Source organism: Phocoena phocoena, chromosome 6, assembly GCF_963924675.1.
Source record: "Phocoena phocoena chromosome 6, mPhoPho1.1, whole genome shotgun sequence".
NCBI lineage: Eukaryota > Metazoa > Chordata > Mammalia > Artiodactyla > Phocoenidae > Phocoena > Phocoena phocoena.
In genome coordinates this window covers 103,375,337-103,397,171 of record NC_089224.1, presented here as the reverse complement: position 1 = coordinate 103,397,171, position 21,835 = coordinate 103,375,337, and the positions used below count along the sequence as shown (strand labels likewise).

Here is a 21,835-nt window from a genome sequence, read left to right as displayed (position 1 = left end):
GAAGTGAGGTAGTTAACCATGTAGGTTACTGGGAAAAGACTGTTCAAGGCAGAAGAAATAACAGTCCCCAAGGCATGCCTAGTGTCTTCAAAGAACAAAAACAGGATAATGTACGGAGAATGTACCTGGAGTAGGGTGAGTGAGGGGGAGAGCAGTATGAGATAATGAAAAGGAATGGTGAGGCCAGATGTCGTACAGACTTACAGGCCATTTTAAAGACTTGAGCTTTTACTCTTAGTGAAATTGGGGAGTTACTCTAGGATTTTGAGCCAGAGGAATGACGTGATATGACTAATGGTAAAAGGGTCACACTAGCTGCTCTGTTGAGAATTCAGTGTAGAAGGACAAAGGGAGAGCCAGGGTATTGGCTGATGGGACAAGGTTAGTGGAAGTGCAGCTAGTGAGAAGTGGACAGTCTGGATGTTTTTTGAAGGTAGAATCAAGAGAATTTCCTAAATTATTGGATGTGGGTATGAAAAAGAGCAGGGTCAAGTATGACTCCTGAGTTTTGGGGTCTGAGCACCTGGAAAGAGAAGTTACCATCAACTTACACAAGGAATACAGCAGGGACATTAGGTTTAGATAGGAAGATCAGGAGTTCAGTTTTGGTCATGTTGAATTTGAGATGTCAAATCTTCACTTGGATGCTGTTAGGTAACCAGTGGATATATGTTAAGGAATGAGGTATGAGTTGTAATTTTGGGAGTCATTGACATACAAGTAGTATTTAAAGCAATAAGACTGGATGAGATCACCTAAGTAGTGAGTATAGATAGAGAAGAAAACAAAAACTGGGTCCTAGGCTGTTTAACATTAGGAAGTCAAGAAGAAAAGATGAAATCAGCAAAGAAGACTGGAAAGGAAGAAGGAAGGAAGAAAATTAAGAGACAGAGGTGTTCTGGAAGCCAAGTAAAGAATGTTTTAAAAGGAGTTAGGAGTGATCTGTGTTGAGTGCTCTTGAAAGGTCAGATAAGATAAGGATTGAGAATTGACCATTGATTTAGCAAAGAGGAGGTAATTGTTGTTATGAGAAGAGCAGTTTTGGTCAAGAGATAGTGGCAAAAACTTGATTGGAGTAGGTTTTAAAGATTGTGAAGCAAGGATTTGGAGATAGTGAATATAGACAGCTCTAGAGGATTTGCTGCAAAACGGAGCAAAGAAATGGGGCAGAGCAGGTAGGGGAAAAGGGATGAATAAAAAGATTTATTGGGCTTCCCTGGTGGCGCAGTGGTTGAGAGTCCGCCTGCCGATGCAGGGGACATGGGTTCGTGCCCCGGTCCGGGAGGATCCCACATGCCGCGGCAGCGGCTGGGCCCATGAGCCATGGCCGCTGAGCCTGCGCGTCCGGAGCCTGTGCTCCACAGCGGGAGAGGCCACAGCAGTGAGAGGCCCGCGTATCGCAAAAAAAAAAAAAAAAAAAAGATTTATTAATTTTTTTAAGGTGTATGAAATAACAGCATGCTTGTTCTTACTGTATGTTGATGCAAATGATCAAGTAAAAGGGGAACAATTGATGATGTGGGAGAGAGGGAAGAATTGCTGGAGCAATATCTTTGAATCTGAAAAGGGAATAGGATCTAAGATTTTGTCATTAAACCGTGTTCTAAATGTTTTATATACAAAACAACAACAAAAAAAGCCCCAAAAACTAGAGCTGTTGTTAATCATTACATTTAGATTTTTTCATTTATTTAGGTCTAAATTTATCTTCAATAGTTTTAGTGAAGATGAAGAATAGACTAAATAAACCCAAATTACTCTCTTTTGTGGGACACACGTAGCCTAGAGAATAGGATACCCAAATAAAATTCGAAGTAACTAAAAATTAGGCTCCAGTTACCACAGAGTAGTGATAAACAGGGACAAAATATTCATTGTTAAAAAATGAAAGTACCTTATGGGGACTGATTAGGAATTGTGGCTTAGTAGTTAAATACTAGATATTTTCATTAAATAGATAATGAAATTTGACTTGTCTTTTTTAATTGAAAAAAACTGTAGTTTCCTTTTTTCCTAAAGGTGTAGCTAGTTTGAACCAGAGTGCACTGAGCCGTCCAATGCAAAGGAAGCTGGTGACACTTGTAAACTGTCAACTGGTGGAGGAAGAAGGTCGTGTAAGAGCCATACGAGCAGCCCGTTCACTTGGAGAAAGAACTGTAACGGAACTAATACTACAGCACCAGAACCCTCAGCAATTGTCTGCCAACTTATGGGCTGCTGTCAGGGCTCGAGGATGCCAGTTTCTAGGGCCAGGTAAGATAGATCACTGTCTTGCCTTTCTTGTTGGCTATCAGAGCTAGAGGATGCCAATTTCTAGGAGTAGGTGAGAATACTCAGATTTATACTTACAGATATTGACATAATCAAAGATAAATTAGTTTTTATTAATCATAATTTATATGATAAACAGTGTGATAGTGTTTTAGAATGAATTTCTCATTTCTTTAAGAAAAGTGACACAGATCCAATTTTACAAATTAGAAAAGTGAGTTAGAGAGAGGCCTAATGATACACAGGTAGTAAGTAAAGTAAACCTTTTTATGAAAGAAATTAAAAGTTCATGATTGCCTTTAAAATTGGGAAACAAATTATTAGAAAAAATAAGAATCATCAGGGGATGATTCCTTTATAGTTACCATCATCTACATTCTGTTTAAAAAATCTTTACCTGTACCCAGGTTATGAAGTACTTTCCTTTGTTATCTTCTTGAAGCTTTATTGTTTTGCCTTTCTTATTTAGAACTATAGGCTAGGAAGAATTTGTTTTTGCAAAGGAAACTTTTTTACTAAGTGGCATTGGGACCACTGGATAGACATGTGGAAAAAGATAAAATTGGATGTAATTTTTTTTCTTCTTCTATTTCTTTTTTTCATGGATGTATTTCTTTTTTAAAAAATATTTTTCTATTTATTTATTTATTTATTCTTAGCTGCATTGCATCTTTGTTGCTACACGTGGGTTTTCTCCAGTTGCGGCAAGTGGGGGCTGCTCTTCGTTGTGGTGCGCGGGCTTCTCATTGCAGTGGCTTCTCGTTGCGGAGCATGGGCTCTAGGCACATGGGCCTCAGCAGTTGTGGTGCACGGGCTTAGTAGTTGTGGCACGCAGGCTCAGTAGTTGTGGCACACGGGCTTAGTTGCACCGTGGCATGTGGGATCTTCCCGGACCAGGGCTTGAACCCGTGTCCCCTGCGTTGGCAGGCGGGTTCTTAACCACTGTGCCACCAGGGAAGTCCGCATGGATGTATTTCTTAATACTCCTTAGCTACATAAATCCAAGTAGGTTAGAAATACTTATGATTAAAAAATAAATTGTATAGGTAGTAAAAACAAATACATGAGTGAATTCCTTTATAACCTAGGAGTAGGAAACACTGTTTTCTTTGGCTCCACATCCAGAAGTGATAACAGAAAAGACTGGTATTTGACTATATAATTTTTTTAATTGCATCATAATAAAACATCATAAGAAAAATTTAAAAAAAGAGAAACTTGGGGAAATATTTATATCACATAAAGAGGGCTAATGTAACTAATGTATAAGGTACTTGTAAAAACTCAGAAGAAAAATACCAACAACCCAATTAAAAAATTGACTAAAGGTGGAAACAGACAACTCAAGGGAAAAAGTAATGTAAATGGTCCTCAAACAGATAAAAATGTGCTCAGTCTTTCTCATATTAAGAGAAATATACATTAAAATTATAGTGAAATACCATTTCTCACCTATCAGATTGGCAGAATTCAAAAGTCTGACAACTTTTGTCTCTTGTCAAGGCTGTGGGAAAACAGGTGCTTTCATCCAGTAATAGTGGGAATGCAAAGTGGTGCAAACTTTAAAGAGAGGGATTTATCAATATCTAGCAAAATCACCTCTGCAGCTACCCTTTGGCCCAAAAGTGCTATTTCTAGGAACCTGTCCCATAAATATAGCAAAAAATGCAGAATGCATAAAGTTATAAAGCACTGTTTATAACAGTAAACAGCTGGAAGCAACCTGAATGTCTATGAATAGGAGACTGGCTTAGTAAACTGGTATATATCCTTCCAGTGGACTACCATGCATCTGTTGAAAGTAATGAAGAAAATGTATATATTCTTCTGGGTGTGATTTCTAGATACATTAAGTTAAAAAATAAAAGCAAGGTGCAGAATAGTGTACCTGTTACAGTAAAGCACACTTTTAAATAGGGAAGGGAGAGAGAGACAACCATTTTCTAATTATTTGTTTGTATTTTCCAAAGGAAGCAATGGTAGGAAAAATTTTAAAATAATAAACATGTAGAGTAGGGAAGATCCAAGAGAAAGCAGATAGAGACAGAGGCTAGATCTCGCTCAGTGTATGTTGATTTGTAGTTTGTACCCATGTAAATGTTTTATGTAATCATAAAACAATTCTTAGTAAATATAAGTTTTTAAAATTTAAATAAAATGAATAAAACAAAAAAACACCTAAGAATGAAAAGCTAAAACATTCATAAGTTGGTAGCATATTCATCAGGAATGAACTATTTCAGGTGACTTTAGAACACAGTGTTTTTGATTTTTATATTCCTAGTGTGATATATAATAAATCCTAAATTGTATTCACCAGTCATATTGTTTATAATTCTATTGGTATTGTTATTTTGAAACTATAATACAGACACATAGTAGGATAAAGCAAGTAGGTAATTATGTCAATGCCATCAGGAACCAAGGTTTTTGGCATTTAAAAAAAGAGAGATACTTTCTTAAAAAAAGAAAATATGAAATCAAAGAATTTATGTAAAAACCCTGCATTCTTAAATTTGAATTGGCAATATAAGTACAGACTCATTTATTTTTCTTTTTCTAGAAAATGACTGTTTCCTGGCTCTGTCTACTTAAAAGGCTTGGAAGCAATGAATAGCCATAGCACCCAAAGTGTGGCCTTTAATAAATACCATTTCCTACTAAAAAGAAGCAGGGCTCTTTTAATAAATTTCTTATCCCAGTTCTAGGGTAGAAAAGTACAAGATGAACCTGGGAAGTCTTGTGCTAGAAAGCAAAAAAGCTATTAAAGACCATCAGAATCTTGTCAAAAGGACAGAATCTGAAAAGGCTCCCACTGGACAAAAGTGGGACAATCTGAACCTCCAAATGAATAATGACTATAATGGATTGAACACATAAAATGTGTAAAAATCCATGATCTTGTAATGATAGTACAGAAAAAATAAATTGGTTATCTTTGGCAGTTGCTGGAGCACCAACACATTATGCTAAAAATTGGAAAAGGAGTAGAAAAACATCAAGCATGCTTTTTCTGACTTTCCTTTTCAAATTGCTTTCAAGGACAGTTTCTCAGGGTTTTGAGGGTAGGTTTCTCTTTTAGCAAAATTCCAGCTGATAAATTTAGAAAAACAATGTTAAGGTTAGAAAAATCACATAAAATGAATTAATAATGGGTCTAGGCAAGAATTATTATTGGCTGTTAAAGCCAGTAGATGAAAGGTTAATAAATGAAAAAGGCCGAAACCCACTGATCAATTTTAACATTACTAAAAGTGAGACATCTAGGTCTTAAGTATCTCCTGATGTGATACATAGAATAAGGTGTATGCTTGCCACCCCCCAAAAAAAAACCCAAAAACTAAAAACTCATTCTGAATCTAATCAGGTCTCTAGTTTACATGAAATAAGGAGGATAAAGGAACATCACAAATACAAAATTAGCCAAATCGAGAATGTGGGGGTATTGTTTAGAAAAATGATTGTTTCTGCAACAAATTATTTTCTTTTAAACGGGTGGGAGAGTGGGGGAGAGCTAGTATAGGGTTTTTTTTTTTTAAAGCTTGAAGACATACAAACCAAAAGCAATATATGGACTTTATTTGGATACTTACTCAAAGAAACCAACTATAAGAAGAAATTTTGAGACAGTGGGAGAAAATTCAACCTGAACTGGGTATTAGATGATATTAAGGAAATATATTACTCTTTTTAAATATGATAATGGTGTTATGTTAATTTAAAGTTCTTACGTGTTAGAAATACATAATGAATTATTTAAGGATGAAGTACTATGTTATCTTGGATTTGCTTCAAACCACTCCAGCCAAAACAAACTAGAAAAGTGGGTAATGAGTAGATGAAACCTTAGTGTCAGCCGCTGTATTATGGGTACATGTTATCCCTACTTTTGTATATGTTTAAAATTTTCCATAATACAAAGTTAAATTGAAAAATAATTTTAAAATCCTTATTTATATATAATTTAAGAATGCTTACCTGTGGATATTTCCTCATGTTTATTTACCTTACCTAAGAAGCACTAGACTAGGTATCAAATATTCTTTGTTCTATAACTCGACAACAAAAAGATAAACAACACAATTTAAATTTGGGGGCTTCCCTGGTGGCGCAGTGGTTGAGAGTCTGCCTGCTGATGCAGGGGACACGGGTTCGTGCCCCGGTCCAGGAAGATCCCACATGCTGCGGAGCGGCTGGGCCCGTGAGCCATGGCCACTGAGCCTGCGCGTCTGGAGCGTGTGCTCCGCAACAGGAGATGCCACAACAGTGAGAGGCCCGCATACCACAAAAAAAAAAAAAAAAAAAGGGCCAAGAACCTAAATAAACATTTCTCCATAGAAGATACATAGATGGCCAAGAAGTACATGAAAAGATTAAGGAAATGCATTATCATTAAGGAAATGCAAATCAGAATCACAATGAGATACCATACCCACTAGGTTGACCATAATTTAAAAAGTGGAAAATAAAAAGTGTTGGCAAGGATGTTAGAGAACTTGGGAATGTAAAATGATGCAGCCTCCATGGAAAAACAATTTGGCGGTTCCTCAAAAAGTTAGATGTAGAATTACCGTATGACCCAGCAGTTCCACTCCTAGGTGTATACCCAAAGGAACTGAAAACAGGTATTCAAACTAATACTTGTACTCGAATACTTATAGCAGCATTATGCACAGTAGTCAAAAGGTAGAAGCAATCTGGATGTCCATCAATCCTGATGAATGGATGAACAAAATGTGGTATATTTATAAATAGAATATTATTCAGCCATTTAAAGGATTGAGAAACCGATACATGCTACAATGTGGATGAATTTTGAAAATGTTATTTTAAGTGAAAGAAGACAGACAGAAGGTCACAATATTCTGATTCCATTTATATGAAGCATCAACAAAGGTCAATCCATAGAACTAGACATTAAGCTAGTGGTTCCCAGAGACGGGGGTGGGGGTGGGGGTGCGGTCAGGGGTATGGGGTGTGACTGATTAATGGCTATAGAGTTCCTTTCAGGTGATGAAAATGTCTTAGAGCTAGATAGAGTTGATGGTTGTACAACATTTTGAATTGTATACTTTAAAATGGTTAATTTTAGTGACGTAAATTTTACCTCAACTTTTTAAAAAGTCCTTGGTTTTAATTATAATTTTGTTGCTAACTAGTTGTGAAACTTGGCCTAGTCACTTAACTTTTCTGGGCCTCGATGTCTTACTTGGGAAGAGAGGGGTTTGATTTTTAATCTAGATTCTAGATCTTTCAGTTCCATTGTTTTCATTGAGAGTCAATATATTTTTAACTTTTTAATTCTAAATAATTTCAAATTTACCAAAAAGTTGCAAGAATAATGCAGAGAATTCCTATATACTCTTTATCCATATTCACTAGTTTTTAATATTTTGCTATATTTGTTATATAATTCACTCTCTTTTCTGAGCCATTGAGAGTAGGTTGCATATTTCATGCCCCTTTACCCCTTGCACTTAAGTATGTGTCCTGCAGAAAAACAATACATTCATCAAATTCAGAAAACTTAGCATTTGTACAATGCTGCAGTCTATAGTTCATACTCCAATTTTGTTGGTTATTCCAAAAATGCCTTTTATGGCATTTATTTTCTTTCATTTTATGATTGAGTCTAAGATCACGTATTGTATTTATTTGTCATGTCTCTTTTTAGTCTTCTTTAACATAGTACCATTCCTCAGCCTTTCTTTGTCTAATGTTGGTATTCGTGAAGAATACAGGCAATTATTTTTACAGAATATTCCTTAATTTGGGTTTTTTTCATGCTCCTTCATGATTAGATTCAGATTATACTCTACCTCCCTGGCTGGAAAACAACATAAATGGATGCCTTCTTTAGGTATTGCGTCCAGGGGCTAATATCACTTTTAAATTATATACAAAATAATTCTGACAGGCAAAGCAACATTCTCATGCATTAAAAAATTACCATTTATCTTAAGACTACTATGTGTTCTCTACATGTTATTTAATTGTCACAGTAGCTCTGTGAGTTTTAAAAATGAGGGCTTTTTTTCACTTTTAACATTATCATTATCTAGTTGACTACTAAATACCTACAGAAGATATATTTTGTTTAAGTTCTGTTGACTTGTGTTCTGTTTGGTTGTTTAGTAGGACGCATGTTTTCTTTTGCTTGATTTCTTTTTAAGTAAACTGTATTTGCACACATGTGATGGCCTGTTTTTCTGCTAAGTATTTACAGGCTTCAGATAATGAACCACCATAAACTAATACCCAAAGTAGTCTGACAGGTCTCCTCATTTATCATGAACTCATGTTCTTTACTTCTAGCTATGCAAGAAGAGGCCTTGAAGCTGGTGTTGCTGGCATTAGAAGATGGTTCTGCTCTCTCAAGGAAAGTTCTGGTACTTTTTGTTGTGCAAAGACTAGAACCAAGATTTCCTCAGGCATCAAAAACAAGTATTGGTCATGTTGTGCAACTACTGTATCGAGCTTCTTGTTTTAAGGTAAGTAGCAAGCAACCATCTAAACATTACATGCCTGGGTGTGAGATACCTGGTATGGGTGTTACCTGGTCTAAAGGCCCCAGAAATACAGAATGCTTACAAGAGTTAAAAGGGGGCTTCCCTGGTGGCGCAGTGGTTGAGAGTCCGCCTGCCGATGCAGGGGACGTGGGTTCGTGCCCCGGTCCGGGAAGATCCCACATGCTGTGGAGCGGCTGGGCCCGTGAGCCATGGCCGCTGAGCCTGCGCGTCCGGAGCCTGTGCTCCACAACAGGAGAGGCCAAAACAGTGAGAGGCCTACGTACCGCAAAAAAAAAAAAAAAAAAAAAAAGGGTTAAAAGGAAGCTTTGCTTTCTGCATTTATTGCATCTGTGATACTGCATATGTGTGATACTACTATGTGTGGGTGTAAGAACACATACGTGAAGGCGTCAGTAACACTGTGAGGAAAATACTTTGGTAAACTTGGCTCTTGGAATAGTAAAAGTGAACTAAAGAAGCCTACTTCATTAATGTTTACCATCTTAAAAGGGAGTCAGGAAGCATACTGAAAACTTCATAACAGTAGGTAATGTTTTAACTTCCCTATTAATTATTTTTATCTCTTTCTCTGTGGTGATTAGATTAAAGCCTTTAATCTGAAGATGGCCCGTATGTTGTCTTATGGATGACAAGAGAGTGAAAAGTTGAGGATACTGACCCACTCTGCATTTAGATGGTGGGGTTTTTGGCAGAGAGGATAGGGATGAACCCTAAGTTATTTAGAAATGTAGTTTCATTGTCAAATAGGCTTATGGGTGGTGACAGTTACTGAGAGATGTGGAAAGTAGGCTGAATCCTTGACGTTTCTGCATGTTACAAGAATATAGGTTACTGGTGGGGACTTAAGAAGGGCCCAAGGACTTGGAAATAGAAAGACCCATTGGCTTCTTATAAAGCAAAACATCTATAAAGTACTTCTATAAAGTAAAACATCTGAATTTGAAGCCAAAGCTTATTTAAGCTATTTTGCTGGTTTTATAGTCCAAGAGTGAAAACAGTACAGGCAGAAAGGAGGTTTTCTTGGCACTCTGCTTAGTTTGAGATAACAGGTTAATTGATGATGGAAATATGTTCAGATGAGTTCACTTATCTCCACCAGTGAGGGTTGAACACTATCTGCCTGATAGTTACAGTGCTTGATTGTGTTCTTAGGGCAACAATTGAAATGAATCTCTGGTTCCTCGAACATAATGTTTTTGGCTAAGCAGGCAAATTACAGAAATCATTTATCATCCTGAAGTGACTGGCTTGGTTCTCACACTGTGTATTGTTAACTTAATGTTGTTTCTTTTCCTCAGTGGTATCATATAGATTTGTGGTTTATGATTGTCATACATCTACAGCTGCTCCTAATATCTGACATTTGAATAACACTACGTTTAGAAAGATTTCAGTTTCATGCTCCCATTTCATCTTGTACTGCTGCCCTGTAGTTTAAAATGTTGAAAGCAGTGTTTACATGAATCAAAAGATATCATGCTGACAGTTGCCAAAAGGCCTCTCTCCAGGGGCATTTAATAAACTCACCATTGTTGAAGGTCTTTTCCTTGATTATAGGCTTAGAGACCTGAATTTTGGGGGTTCCTCAGGAACAGAATCACCACAACCAAGGTCACATACTACATATTATCAATTTTATAAGTTTTTTTTTTTTGCGGTACACGGGCCTCTCACTGTTGTGGCCTCTCCTGTTGCGGAGCACAAGCTCCGGATGCGCAGGCTCAGCGGCCATGGCTCACGGGCCCAGCCGCTCCGCGGCATGTGGGATCTTCCCAGACTGGGGCACGAACCCGTGTCCCCTGCATCAGCAGGTGGACTCTCAACCACTGCACCACCAGGGAAGCCCAAGAGAAGTGCAACTTTTAACTGACTTTAATTCTCATGTCATAGCTATTTTCCTGTAGAAGAGTATCAAACCTTTGCTTGCTTAGCATGGAATCAGAACAAGGGGAGTTAATGATTCTCTTGTTTAATGCAGTGATTCTAAACTGAAGATACATCAGAATCACCTCTGGAGTTTTGAAGAGTATACATTTGTGGGTCCCATCCCTCGATATTTTGATTTGGTATATCTGATACCAAACTATACCAGTGAGACTTGAGCATTCATATATACTTGTTAATTATGCGGTCCTTGAAACCAGGGATTCTGATTACCTGAAATTGTAGTTTTCAAAGCTTCATAGGTGATTTTGATGCACGTTTATAGAACTTCAATAGGACCAGGCTCTGTTAGCCACCTGTATACATCTTACAACTCAGGTGGATAGATGTTCATGCTGCCCAAGAGGCACCCTGTACCTTGGTGGTTGGATGAATGTTACCATCCTCTGGTTTTTTGGGTTTCTTTTTTCTGTTTTGGATTAATAATTCCTCCTTTTGGGCTTCCCTGGTGGCGCAGTGGTTGAGAGTCCGCCTGCTGATGCAGTGGACACAGGTTCGTGCCCTGGTTCGGGAAGATCCCACATGCCGTGGAGCGGCTAGGCCCGTGAGCCATGGCTGCTGAGCCTGCGCGTCCGGAGCCTGTGCTCTGCAGCGGGAGAGGCCGCAACAGTGAGAGGCCCGCATACAGCAAAAAAAAAAATAAAAAATTCCTCCTTTTGTTTCCTCAGTGTTTCTTTTTTTTTTTCTTTAATATTTATTTATTTATTTGGTTGCACCAGGTCTTAGTTGCAGCATGTGGGCTCCTTAGTTGCGGCATGAGAACTCTTAGTTGTGGTATGCATGTGGGATCTAGTTCCCTGACCAGGGATCGAACCCAGGTCCCCTGCATTGGGAGCGTGGAGTCTTACCCACTGTGCCACCAAGGAAGTCCCTCCTCGGTGTTTCTTTAAGTAGGTTATTTTGTGATTTCTAAGTTATACTCTGCTCTTTCTTAAATTCTATGTAAGTCTGTGTTGATTAGAATTTTGGGTGTCCCATACTTTTTTATAATGTATTTATATATTCTCAAAGAGAATTGTGAACTGATACTATTAAGTTAACTCTCAGATGATAACTTGATTTCCCCACCTTCATGTTCTTGGGGTCATATTACTGCTGTCTCATGTGCCAACAACAGCAATCAAGACTACCAGTGAGGTGGTCGAGGGAGATTTTCATTTCCTGATGAGAAAATCATCAATTTGAATAGTTTGAACTATTTGTTCAATCTAAGTTTCAGAGCCTGTACTCTGCCTAGGTATTCTGAATTCTAACCAGGTATCAAATTTCATTGTGGCCATTAGCAAGTTTTAATGGTTCAGAAATAAGTGTGTATCATTTGTTGTGGAATTATGTAGCCACATACCTGCATGTTTAGATAATTAGACAGTTACTAGGACATGTGAAACTCTACCTTTTGAATTTATGTTTTTTAATCACTTAAGTATAGATTAAAGCTATAAAAATACCCTAATAAATTTTGTGGTGGCAGAAAATTTCTTAATTTCTTAATCCTCACCCATAGCACTAATGTTTGCCTAACGATCATGTCCCTCTTCTACTTAAAAGTCCTCAGTGGTTTCCCATTCCGTACAGGATAGTATAGTCATACCTCAGATATTGCAGGTTCTGTTCCATACCACTGCAGTAAGGCGAATATAGCAATAAAGCGAATACAGCAATAAAGTGAGTCATAAATTTTTTGGCTTCCCAGTATATATAAAAGTTATGTTTACACTACACTATAGTCTATTGTGTGCAATTTCATGATGCCAAAAAAGTATGTACTTTAATTAAAAAATACTTTATTGCTAAAAAATGCTAACCATCATCTGAGCCTTCAGCAAGTCGTAGTCTTTTTGTTGGTGGGGAGTCTTGCCTCAGTGTTGATGGCTGCTGACTGATCAGGGTGGTGGTTGTTGAAGGTTGGGGTGTTAATGGCAATTTCTTAAAATAAGACAACAATGAAGTTTGCCCCACTGATTGACTCTTCCTTTCACAAATGATTTCTCTGTAGCATGCAATGCTGTTTGATAGCATTTTACCCACAGCAAAACTTCTTTCAAAATTGGAGTCAGTCCTCTCAAACCTCGCTGCTGCTTTATCAACTAAATTTATGTAATATTCTAAATCTTTTGTTATCATTTCAACAGGCTTCACAGCATCTTCACCAGGAGTAGATTCCATCTCAAGAAACCATTTTCTTTGCTCATGCATAAGAAGCAGCTCCTCATCCATTAAAGGTTTATCATGAGATTGCAGCAATTCAGTCACATATTTAGGCTCCACTTCAGTTCTCGTTCTCTTGCTGTTTCCACCACATCTGCAGTCACTTCCTCCACTGAAGTCTTGAACCATTCAAAGTCATCCATGAGGGCTGGAATCAACTTCCTCCAAACTCCTGTTAATGTTGATATTTTAACCTCTTTCTGTGAATCACGAATGTTCTTAGTGGCATCTAGAATGGGTGAATCCTTTCCAACCGGTTTTCAGTTTTCTTTGCCCAGATCCATCAAAGGAATTACTATCTATGGCAGCTCTAGCCTTACAAAATGTATCTCTTAACTAATAAGACTTGTCAGAATTACTCCTTGATCCATGGGCTGCAGAATGGATGTTGTGTTAGCAGGCATGAAAACAACATTAATCTCACTGTATATCTCTATTGGAGCGCTTGAGTGACCAGGTGCATTGTCAACGAGCAGTAATATTTTGAAAGGAATCTTTTTTTCTAAGCAGTAGGTCTGATCAGTGGGCTTAAAATATCTAGTAAACCATATTGTAAACAGATGTGCTGTCATTTGGGCTTTGTTGTTCCATTTCTAGAGTACAGGCAGAGTAGATTTAACGTAGTTCTTAAGGGCCCTAGCTAGGATTTTTGGAAAGGTAAATGAAGATTGGCTTCAATTTAATGTCACCAGCTGTATTAGCTCCCAACAGGAGAAGCTTTGAAGCTCTGAAGACAGGCACTGACTTCTCCTGTCTAGCTATGAAAGTCCTAGATAGCGTCTTCTTCCAATACAGGACTGTTTCATTTACATTGAAAAATCTGTGCTTTAGTGTAGCCTCTTTCATTAATTATCTTAGCTAGATCTTCTGTATAACCTCCTGCAGTTTCTACGTTAGCACTTCCGGCTTGCTTCATCTTGTAATTTTATGTTACAGAGTCGGCTTCTTTCCTTAAACCTCATGAACCAACCACTGCTAGGTTCAGACTTTTCTTCTGCAGTTTCCTCACGTCTCTCAGCCTTCAGAGAATTAAGGGGAGTTAGGGCCTTGCTGTGGATTAGGCTTTGGCTTAAGGGAATGTTGTGGCTGGTTTGATCTTCTATCCAAACCAATAAAACTTTCTCCATATCAGCAATAAGACTCTTTTGCTGTCTTATCATTTGTGTGTTCACTGGAGTAGTGTTTTTAATTTCCTTTAAGAACTCCTTTGCATTCACCACTTGGCAAGCTCTTGGCACAAGAGGCCTAGGTTTCAGCCTGTCTTGGCTTTCAACATGCCTTCCTCACTAAGCTTAATCATTTCTAGCTTTTGATTTAAAGTGAGAGATGTGACTCTTCCTTTCACTTGAAGCCCTTTGTGGGGCTGTTAACTGGCCTACTTTCAATACTGTTGTGTCTCAGGGAATAGGGAGACCTGAGGAGAGGGAAAGAGGCAGGGGAACACCAGTTGATAGAGCAGTCAGAACACACATTTATCCGTTAAGTTCACCATCTTTTATGGATGTGGTTCATGGCGCCCCAAAACAACAATAGTAACATAAAATATCATTGATCACCATAATAAATGTAATAATAATGAAGTTTGAAATATTGCAAAAATTAACCAAAATGTAACACAGAAACATGAAGTGAGTAAATGCTGTTGGAAAAATGATGCCAATAGACTTGCTTGACACAGAGTTGCCACAGACCTTCAGTTTGTAAAAGACACAGTACCTATCGGTGAAGCACAATAAATTAAATGCAATAAAACAAATTGTGCCTGTCCCCAAATTTCTCACCATAGTATACAATGCCCTCTGTGATTCTTCTCCAGCCTACATCTTAGCCTTTAATTCCATGTGCTCTGCTCTCTCATGTTTCTGTTTACCACTTGCTACTCTTTTGAGAATTCTATTCCTCACCCTTCTTTGCCTGGGGAACTCCTGTTCATTCTTTGGGACTCAGTTCATGTAGCCTTCTGTTGGGGGAAGCCTTCCCTGATACTCACCCTTCCCTCCCCCACCTGTCAGATTTAATTGCCTTTCCTTTACGTTGCCATAGAGTCTTACAATAGCACTTATACTATAACTTTCTATTTACAAGTTTCTTCCCTACCACCTGCTGAGCTCATTGAAGGAAGGCAGAACTATGTATTAGGTTTTGTAAGTTCTGCTTTGTTCCCAAAAGAATTTGTGGTGAGGACATTATTTTCTTTGTACCTTCTCCATGTAGTATCTGATAGGCTATAGGTACCTCCCCCATCTAAAAAAAAGAAAAAGTTGTTCGGGGAAGGAGAAAGAGCAGAGTAATTCTGATGGGTTTTTCTCTCCTTTCTATTTTTTAGGTTACCAAAAGGGATGAAGACTCTTCCCTGATGCAGCTAAAGGAGGAATTTCGGAGTTATGAGGCTTTACGCAGAGAACATGATGCCCAAATTGTTCATATTGCTATGGAAGCAGGACTCCGTATTTCACCTGAGCAGTGGTCTTCACTTCTGTATGGTGACTTGGCGCATAAATCACACATGCAGTCTATCATTGATAAGGTTTGTGAAATTAGAGATGCTGATTTTATATCATTCTGCTACATTGGAGAGTATTTGAATCTTTTGAAGGGAGTAAAGAGATAACCAATTGGAGAGTCCTGTTTTTACATATAAAACTGTTATAAATATCTTTCTTTTTTATTATTTTCTAACTTTTAAAATAAACTAAGGGGGGCAACAGGGAAGCAAATACAGGATGTTAGCATAAAAGGAGCCTGGCTAACCAAGTCTGTCATTTATCTATATTCTGACACTGGATAGCTAATAAATAAGTTTTCTAAGTGTCTAATGATGAATTTCATAGGGCAGATTCTGAGGTGAAAATTTAATTCATCATTGATACTCCTACTATGGAATCTGAAGACACTTGAAAACCTATTCAGTATGTTGACTAAATGAAAGCATTTGAATATAGACAGGTCATAAAAACCAGAGTAAAAACCATTCTGTTTTCTTTTTATGTTAGCTGCAGTCTCCAGAATCATTTGCAAAGAGTGTTCAGGAATTGACAATTGTTTTGCAACGAACAGGTGACCCAGCTAACTTAAATAGACTGAGGCCTCATTTAGAGCTTCTTGCAAACATAGACCCTAATCCAGGTATGTGACAAAATAATTGCTTATACTTTTTCTACCTTTGAGGTAAATAACACAAGAGACTTACTGCTAACAAATTCTTTTCGTCATCCCATCCCCTTGGTGGACTATACAGATGCTGTTTCACCAACTTGGGAGCAGCTAGAAAATGCAATGGTAGCTGTTAAAACAGTGGTTCATGGCCTTGTGGACTTCATACAAAATTATAGTAGAAAAGGCCATGAGACACCTCAGGTAAGCACATTTATTGCACTTCTGACTGCTCTTAAATTTTTAACAGGGCATCCTGAACATCTTAACAAGCTGTTTGGTTAATGGACTCCTTATGTGACTCCACTCTCACATAAGTTTTTATTGTCTCTCTTCTTTTGAGAGAAACCCAAGTTTTAGTGCACCTGATAAATAATTCATAGTACAGCAGCAGTTGGAGGCGTACCTTGAATATGAGTTTACTGCAGGTTTTTTTGACCAACTCTATAGATCTGATTCCTTCCAAGTATTTTGTCTAATTTTCTTCTAATGTGGGGAAATTGTCACTTTTTTCTCCTTTGCTGCCATACCAATGAATTCATGTTTGTATATGTGTGGAAGTAAATAAATAAGTATTTTCAGTGTCCTTTGAAGGAGTTATTTAAGGTAAAATCCTTCATTCTAGCAATAACGTCCATTTATTAAATCACTATGAGCCAGTCCCTATGTTCAGTATTTTACATATATTATTTCTAATCATCGCAGCCACCTGCAAGGTAATTGCTGTTCCCAAGATGAAGTTTAAAGGTTAAATAACATATGTACGGTCATGGTGGCAGTAAGTGACAGAACTGGTATCAAATCTACTCCAAAGTGATCTTTCCACTCTTCTGTCCTTATTCTATTAGAAGACATTATAATGTTCAAATCTTAACTGAAAGATGAATGTTTTATATTTATTAAGGTCATAGAAATAACAATGACATTTTAGATTTTGATGCAAATTATAGCAGTTATGATGATGTTTTTATATTTTGCCTCATTATTTGTATGAACTTAGCTCCAAGCCTTAGAAGAAAGTTGTACTCTCAAATTGACAAATAAATTAGTATTTCTTAATTTTTAACTTCTGGGGTAAGTTGTATTCTCCCTTTTCCTGAGAACATTTAAGTGGACAAAGCTTCTGGCTTTTTTAATGTTTTTTGAAATTGGTTGCTTGATTTGGGTATCATAGTTTTGAGACAGCAATGAATTGATGAGAAAATCTTTTATTTTCATGGGCATTTTGTTGCCTGACAAATAAGTAACATAACATTTGAACCAGTTCCAGATAATCCTCAGAATGAATATCTAAAATGCCAGCTCAGGGTTATGCCACATAACTCATAACAGGAAACAATGCAGTGGTAGTTGTGTCAGCACAAGAATTACTTATCTAACATGAAAAAGAATTAAAGGTGTAATCATAAAATTCTGGAGTCCCAAGAGTGAGTGACAACTGGAATCTTCACTTTTCCAAACATTGATTTTCTTTTCATAGCCTCAGCCAAACAGCAAATACAAGACTAGCATGTGCCGAGATTTGCGACAGCAAGGAGGGTGTCCACGAGGAACAAATTGTACTTTTGCGCATTCTCAGGAAGAGCTTGAAAAGTAAGTTAGGAGAACTCTCTTTTATTTGGGATTAATTTTTGGTCATTATGAAAGTGTTATATAGAGTCTTAAAGTTTGTGATGGGTTTCAAAGATGCAATCAAGTTTGCATTGTGGAAGTCTTTAGATTGAAAAATAACCTTTTCTTTTGAAACCACACCTTGTTGCTTCTGGCAGCATGGTTAACATAATAAGTGACTTAGAACCTTATTCAGCTGTCATATTTTAGACCATTGTATATCTGGAATCCATGTTTCTGCTAAACACCTGTGCAGAATGAAAGTTTTCTTATGTTCACTCTTACTTGCTCAGGTTCCATTGAAGGTAACAGCTGAGTCCCAGGTAAAATGGTAAAGCAGATACATTTTCTTTTTATGGTTTTTGGTCTTTTTAACATTCTTTTTTCTGTCTTCTTTTCCCTTTCTCTTGTCCTATGGGTAATCCCTTTTTCTATGTCCATTTACCCCAGACATAAAAGTAAATGGATATAAGCTGTAATATGTGTTGTCCAAGTTTTTGTTATTTTGTTTTTTAACCAAAACATTCATCATTGAGATCTCACCAAAAATTGATTCCAACCTTTCTACTGAATAACTGGTCTTTATATCAACTCTTAATGGACATCTCTCTTGTTTTTAGACATTTTAAACCCGATTTGAGCTAATTTTCTCCTCTTAAACGTCTTCTCTTGTGTATATCTTCTATCTGCTATCCCTAAGTGTACCCCGTCCAGCCAGTTATACGTGCCATGTTATAGGAATCATCTTTGCCAGCTTTCACCTGCTTGTCTTAGTCACCAGGTTCTGTCAGTTCACCTTCCTATATATTTCTTGACTCTTCCTTGTTCTTTCTGTCCTTATAGTCTAAGCTGTCATCCCCTTTTCTTGATCCATAGTTGCCTCCTAACTAGTCATCTTACAGCTATCGTTGCCCACCCCCAATCCCATTATTCCCCCCAAAATAGGGAGAACTTTACACATAAGGCTCATTGCAGGTAATGAGACTTGGGCATCCCTGTGGATAAACATGTAAAATCTGCTCTGGCCCGCAAGACTCTGCGTCATCTAGTTTGTGCCTGCCTTTTTTATCTCATCTCACAACGCTCCCTAATTTTATTGTATACTCAAGCCACGCTGACTGTTTGTCAGTGCCATGCTCCTTCCCACCTGAAGTCTTTTATATAATGTGGTTCTTTCTAGCCTTGTCTTTGGAGCTTTCCCTGTGCCTAGCTCATCCTTTCTTTTTCAGGGGCATCCCCCCAGTATTTCATACTAAACCAGGTTCCTCTTTTTCCTGCTTATCAAAATTATAATTAACTTATGGAGTCTGTCTTGGGGGTTGACAAACTTCTGTAGAGATGCAGTTAGTGAATGTTTTCAGCTTGGTGAACCATTCATTGATCTCAGTCAACCCACTCTACTCTGCCACTGTAGCAAAAAAGCCACCATAGACAATGCATAAAATGAGCATGGCTTTAAACTTTATTTACAAAAACAAGCAACTTTGACCCATAGGTGATAGTTTGCTGACCCCTCATCTATTTATTGAACGTCTGCCTTACTGAAGTGTAAGGTCCATGGACTATATATGCATCTTGTTTATTATTGTCTCCTCTTTTCAGTGGCTAGCACTGGGCCCTGCACATAATGAGCTCTACAGCAACAGCAGTGTGATAGAAGATAAATGTGTGTGCATTAAAAAGAAGAACAGAAACATGCTTCCCTTCTTACTATCCCCCTGCTTCTCCCAGACTGGAAGATCCCAGAGAGGCTGCAGGAGTCTTAAGAAAAAAAGGGTGCTGTTTGCATCTAGTCTAGGCAGTTCTATATGATGTATACAGAGTTTTACATCAAGATGATTTTTTAGACTCGAGATATTTTGAGCTTGTCCATACCTGAAGTAGAGCTTTTTAGTTAAAATAGAGCTTTTTAGGGGACCTTGCTTGGGAGCACTTAAAAAAGAGAAGAAATTGTGTGATTTCATACTCCACTCACAACTGGTGCCCCCCTGAAAATCCATTTTACCTCTTACACCTTCAAATTGGCTTCCTGCTCTCCATCTCCAGTTTCTACTTCAGAACTTTATTATTTCTTGCCTGAGCTTATATTGGTAGCAGTAAAAATAATAATAGCCAAATTAGTCAGTCAAATTTTGTGCCAGGTGCAATGTTTAATGTTTCACGTGTTTACCCAATTTGTCTATTCTACTGCTATGTGGCTTTTTTTACTTAATTGATTAATTAATTTATATATTTATTTTTGGCTGTGTCGGGTCTTCACTGCTGCACGCGGACTTTCTCTAGTTGTGGCAAGCGGGAGCTACCCTTTGTTGCAGTGCATGTGCTTCTCATTGTGGTGGCTTCTCGTTGCAGAGCATGGGTTCTAGGTGCGCGGGCTTCAGTAGTTGTGGCTCATGGGTTTCGTTGCTCCGCAGCATGTGGGGTCTTCCTGGACCGGGGCTCGAACCCATGTCCCTGCGTTGGCAGGTGGATTCTTAACCACTGCGCCACCAGGGAAGTCCTGCTATGTAGCTTTTTACATGCATCTCCCTATGTCTCAACCAAGATTTTCTTTCACAAATACGGGTTTAATCATGTCCATCTTCTGCTTTAAATTCTTAATTGGTTCCTCAGTATATCACTGGTTCTGGGCCCAATCTTGCTTTCCAGCCTTATTCCACCTTTTGCATTCTTTACTTTTTTAAGGTACATCCAGTTTACTACTATATGAATTCTTTCACTCTTCTTTCCTTTATACATGTTGTTCACTGTATCATATGCTTTCCTCTTCTCTGTTTGGAGAGCTCCTGTTCCTGATTATACTCAGGTATCATCTTCTGTCTGAAAACTTCCCTGACTTCCCAGGCAGTGTTAGTTGCTTTCTTCACTGTGCTGCCATAGTACTCTATACCTGGTAACTTTATAACTACCAGTTCTCTCACTGTATTGCAATTATTTATTTACTGGTGTGTATTTTCACTGGACTTCATTTATTTTATGGGTTATTCATCTTTATATTTTCTGCACTTAACAGGTATTTGACATGTAAACTCAGGATATTTATGTTGAAAGAGCAAATAATCTATAGTTCATATTTCCAACCAGCTTCACACTCTCTGTTGCTGTTAAATAAAAGAAGAAGAAGAAGAAGGAAAAACAGGGTAATACAAAGCATTAAGGAAGTGGAAGATGTCATTATCTCGTTGGTTAAAAAAATGCATGTTGCTACCCAGCTCTGGACTTTTTGAGGGCGGAGCCTTTATCTTAGCTCCTATAATGTACCGGGAGGAATTCAGCGAATGTTTGTTTAACTTAAATAAATTTTATCCCAGCCTGCTTTCTCTACTATACATATCTCTAACCAAGCAAATGCCCAGAATCTCTCTTAAGAATATTTGTGTGAATATATTTTAGAATTTAGGGTATTGGAATCCTGTTCCCAAAAATTGCTACATTCTGGAGAGTATCAAAAGCCTGAGGTCAACCAGCTCAAGAAATATTTTTAAAAATGGTTGTTAAGTGCTAGGTACTATTTGAGGTACTTCTAGTGGGGAAAGAAGAACAGTAAACATGTAAACAGACAATTTCAGTTACTGATAAAATGCTGTAAAGAAAGTCTGAGGTGGAAACAAGCTTGGCATGTTCAGGAACTAGAAAGAAAACGAGTATGCCTGGAGAATGAGAAGAATGGCAAAAGATAATGTTGTAGAGATTAGGTGAGGGCCAGACCATATTGGCTTGGTGGACATTGGCAAGGAGTTTGCATTTTATTTTGGAAGCCATTATAGGGTTTTATTCAAATGGCACAATGAGATTTTAATTTTGTCTTAGAATTGTCACTCTAGTGTCTGCATGATGTAGACCAGTTAAACTGCTGCAGTGGTCCAGGCATGAGATTAGTAGCTTGGTCCTAGGACTATAGTAATTGAGATGATGAAAAGTAGCCAGATTTGTGATATATTTTGGAAGTAGAGCTGATAGGACTGATAGATCGAATGTGGGGTATAAAGAAAAGAGAAGATCAAGGATGACTCCAAGGTTTGGGGCCTGCATAACTAAGTAATATCTTTTACGGAGATAGGAAATGCTTGGGGGTAGAAAATCAGTACTCTTGGCCATGTGAAGTTTAAGGATCACTC

At 37.8% G+C, this 21,835-nt stretch overlaps 1 protein-coding gene and 1 non-coding gene across 2 annotated transcripts in view; both read left to right on the top strand.

Moving 5' to 3' along the window:
* Positions 1 to 21,835, top strand: part of RC3H2 (ring finger and CCCH-type domains 2) — a 38,969-nt gene that overhangs the window by 3,661 nt on the left and 13,473 nt on the right. Inside the window, exons 3-8 of the mRNA XM_065878589.1 lie at positions 2,020 to 2,253; positions 8,587 to 8,762; positions 15,280 to 15,480; positions 15,947 to 16,079; positions 16,192 to 16,310; positions 17,587 to 17,699. Coding sequence (XP_065734661.1) covers positions 2,020 to 2,253; positions 8,587 to 8,762; positions 15,280 to 15,480; positions 15,947 to 16,079; positions 16,192 to 16,310; positions 17,587 to 17,699 — 976 coding nt within the window. The remainder of the gene's footprint in view (positions 1 to 2,019; positions 2,254 to 8,586; positions 8,763 to 15,279; positions 15,481 to 15,946; positions 16,080 to 16,191; positions 16,311 to 17,586; positions 17,700 to 21,835) is intronic.
* Positions 15,747 to 15,857, top strand: LOC136125224 (small nucleolar RNA SNORD90). The gene has a single exon (XR_010655993.1). It is a non-coding gene; the product is annotated as a small nucleolar RNA SNORD90 (small nucleolar RNA).